This window comes from Arachis ipaensis, chromosome B08, assembly GCF_000816755.2.
Source record: "Arachis ipaensis cultivar K30076 chromosome B08, Araip1.1, whole genome shotgun sequence".
Lineage (NCBI taxonomy): Eukaryota > Viridiplantae > Streptophyta > Magnoliopsida > Fabales > Fabaceae > Arachis > Arachis ipaensis.
Window position 1 is genome coordinate 6,908,101 of NC_029792.2, and position 4,181 is coordinate 6,912,281.

The 4,181-nt window shown below is 38.6% G+C and overlaps 1 protein-coding gene across 1 annotated transcript in view; it reads left to right on the forward strand.

Annotated features, from left to right (window-relative positions):
- The window catches only part of LOC107610354, a 4,523-nt gene extending 4,196 nt beyond the window's left edge, over positions 1-327 (forward strand). The window contains exon 4 of the mRNA XM_016312413.1: positions 58-327. Within this exon, the coding sequence (XP_016167899.1) occupies positions 58-327 (270 nt within the window). The remainder of the gene's footprint in view (positions 1-57) is intronic.

Sequence of the window (4,181 nt, forward strand, 5' to 3'; positions counted from 1 at the left end):
GGTGAAGTGGCTACTTCAAATGCTAGTATTGCTTCTTTGGCTGAATCTTATTTCAAGGACATTTTTTCCTCCACTTGTCATGAGAACCCTGAACCTCTGTTTACTGATTTTGAACCTAAGGTTACAGCTCACATGAGCTTCAAGCTTCAAAGACCAGTGACTATGGAGGAAGTGAAACGTGCAACATTTAGCATTCATCCCCAAAGTGCTCCAGGAGATGATGAGCAAAATTTTATGACAGCAAATTTTTTTAAAGCTTTTGGAACATACTTAGTGGTGATGTGTTTCGAGCAGTTAAGAGCTTCTTTTCAGGGGGCAGAATTTTGAAGGGTTTTAATCACACTCAGATCTGTCTTATTCCCAAGATTTCTGATGCTAAAGATATGACTCAGGTAAGACCAATAAGCCTATCTTCAGTCTTTTACAAGATTATCTCCAAAGTATTTGTACATAGACTTCAAGGTATGATGAATAGACTAATTAGCCCTACGCAGAGTGCTTTTATTAAAAGCAGATTAATCTCTGATAATATCCTAATTTCTCACGAGTGTATGCATTACTTGAAGAACAAAAAAAGGGGACTCGAAAATGAAATGGCGCTAAAACTAGATATGAGTAAGGCATATGATAGGGTGGAATGGCACTTTCTTTGGTTTATATTGGAGAAGTTTGGTTTTGACTCTCGGTGGATCATGTGGATTCGAGAATTAGTAACAACTGTTTCTTATTCTGTTATTGCGGAAGGACAACCTTATGGTTTCTTCAAACCAAATAGAGGTATTCGACAAGGAGATCCTCTATCCCCCTATCTTTTTCTTTTCTGTGCAGAAGGTCTCTCCTTCTTGCTACACAAGGCAGAACAAAACAGACTAATTTAGGGTCTTCAGATACATAGGTGATGTCCCAAGGTCAACCACCTCTTCTTTGCTGATGATTCCATCTTATTCTGTAAGGCTAATCCTGAAGCATGTTCAAATATCCTGTATTTATTGAATTCTTATGAAAGCATCAGTGGCCAGAGGGTAAATCTTAATAAATCTGCTGTATTCTTTAGCCACAACACTCCCTCCACTACTCGTACACTACTGGCTAACTCTATGAATATTAATCATATTGGGGCTCAGGATAAATACCTTGGTTTGCCTTCTACAGTCTCTAAATCGAAAAAGGCTTCTTTTAGTATGATCAAAGAAAAGGTTCGGAAAAGAATCCAAGGGTGGAAGCGCAATCTTCTATTGTCAGGTGGTAGACACGTATTGCTTAAGGCAGTGGGAGAAGCTATTCCTATTTATACATTGTCTTGCTTCAAGTTGCCTGATGGTTTAATCTCAGAAATTCACTCTCTACTTTCTCAGTTCTGGTGGGGACAAAAAGGTTCTGAAAGGCGGATGGCTTGGATTAGCTGGGACACTATGACACGCCCACGAAAAGAAGGAGGCCTTGGATTTAAAGATCTCAGAATCCAAAATCTGGCGCTTTTAGGCAAACAGTTTTGGCGACTTGTAACACAGCCTACTTCCTTATTATCCAAAATCCTAAGAGGTAAATACTTTAGCAATGGTAATGCTATAACGGCAGAAATTGGAGTCTTACCTTCTTGGGGATGGAGGAGCATACTGGAAGGCCGAAAGATTGTTGAAAAAGGTCTTAATTGGGCTGTGGATACTGGAGAGAATATCCGAACCTTTGAGGATCCTTGGCTGCCTCCTCCGTATCCTTTAAAGATTTCTGACATGCCAAATAGACAAGCTATCTCTGAGTTGGTTCCAAGAGTTAAAGATTTAATTACTGAAGATAGGAATTGGAATCAGAATCTTATTCAAGAATTATTTCCCCAAGACGTTGCAAATATGATTTTGTCAGTTAAAATTCAGCAGAGTAGGGACAAATTGCAATGGGATTTGAACAAATCCAAACAATATGACACAGCTTCAGGTTACAGAATTGGCTATTTATTTTACCATCCGCCTCTGGAGCTTTGCCCTAATTATATGCAACAGAAAAAGCCGTGGATTGATCTATGGAAGTTGAACTTGCCTCACAAAATTAAGCTATTTATCTGGAAAGCTCTCCATGGCCGGCTCCCGGTGCTTTCTCAGATTCATCACCGCATCCCATCTATATCACCAATATGCCCCTGCTGTCATGAAGCAACCGAAACAGTCACTCATTGTTTGATTGATTGCTCTAGAATTAAAGATGTATGGTCTCAGAGTTATCTTCGTGACTGTCTTCCCCCTCAGAGTCCTAACGACTTTTGGACATGGTGGATTGCATCAACAGAGATGCTTAACCCGTTGAAAAATGCTGACCGTAATCCTCAATTACTTGCCATCATTTGCTGGAACTGCTGGAAAGCTCGCAACCAGTTGATTTTTGAAGGTTCTACTTCAATGCCGTCTGCCATTCTAGCAAGCTCTGTTAAGTTGCTCCGTGAAATCCAAAGAACTCCCAGTTTAGGTCGTCATCTCCATGAGGCAAGCTCTTAGTTGCATTCAATTTGATTTATCATTCTTTCTTCTTTAAGATTTTTTTTCGTTTTTCGACCACGCACCGTTGGATGAATATCTTCAGTGTAGTATTTTTGGGAAATCCCCACCTTTCATTATGCTGTCCTGCTTTTGGACATCTTTGTATTTCATTTTTCAATAATTAATGAAATATAACCTACTATCTTTGGAAAAAAAAAACAATTAACAATCAAAGAAATTAACTCAGAAAAACAAGAATAATCAAAGAAATTAACTCAAGGAAGAGGGATGGAGCGCGGCAGAATAGGGAATGTGTGCGACAAAATAATGAGACGGGGAAGACGAGATGCGATGCCCCATAAGTTGAGACGCAAGACGCATTGCGATGGAGGAGCCAAGATTGAGCAGTGAGCCGAGATTGAGCTAGGGGCCATGCAGCAGAGGAGGAATGAGACAGAGATATATTGCGAAGCAAGACACGTTGCGACGGAGGAAAGGAGATTAAACAGTGGGGACAACAGCTGGAGGAGATGCGACAACAATGCCGATAGTGGTGAGGATGGCTAGCTGCTACTATGCTCTGATAGGGTTTTTACTTTTTAGGGTTGGGTTTGGTCCGCTTGTGGAGAAAGAAGGAGAGGGGCTATTGTGCTGCGTTTGTTTTTCTTTTTTAATGAATCAAACGGTGCCGTTTGATGGATAGAGAAACAAACCAGGGTGCATAAATACTGGGCCGGTTCACTGGTTAACCATCAGTTCATCTGCTTTTCTAACCATTTTTTGCAGAACGATTCTATACATCAACTGAATTGACTAAAAAACCGGTTTTTGATTAATCCGGTCGAATCGACGGGTCCTATTCGATTTTCAGAACACTGATTAAAAGATGAATGCATTTCAATAATAAATCTATTTCACTTGTAAATAATTTTATTTCAACCTCCCAGGTCAAGTGCTGGTACCACGTTGAATGTCATGCGACCACCCACCCACAGGCTCTCCGTGCGTGCGTAACCCTAGGTGGTATATATGCAATATCTTATAGGGTGATCGTGCACTCACCTCAAGGCAGATGGAAAGTGTAGGTCACCGGATGCTACCGCTCCACGAATGCAGTAACCAGGGAGTTGTCGAAGACAAAGTCCTTGAGCTACACTGTGTCCCTGAAGCCAGCCTCCCTCAAGTAAGGGACAATGGCGTCCGGTAGTGCAAGAGTGCGGCTCACTCGCCTAGGGAGTAGTAGACGTAGCCTATATTAAGAGATAAATGTATTCCAATAACAAATCTATTTCAATTGTAAAGAATTTTATTTTGACATAAAAAGATAAAAATTAATGATAAACAATTATTTCACATTTCAAAATAATTAACTATAAAAATCCAACTATTAATTAATTTATCAAACATTAATGCAACATATTCAAAATTAAAATTGACAATATAAAATTTGATTTAAATACATGCAAAAATAGAATAAACATTTAATAAATAAATTATAACTAATAATGACAATTAAATTAATTAAGAATTTCAATTAAATTAATTAATTAACATTTATTAATTCAGTAATTTGTATATTCCACGCGACCGAACAAATTCTAATAACATGATAATCTAATCTACATATATAACAACACTAAGTTTATAAAAATACCCAAACTATAATTACATGCTCAATTTGTTAAAGAGAAAAAGGATCAAAACTAACTT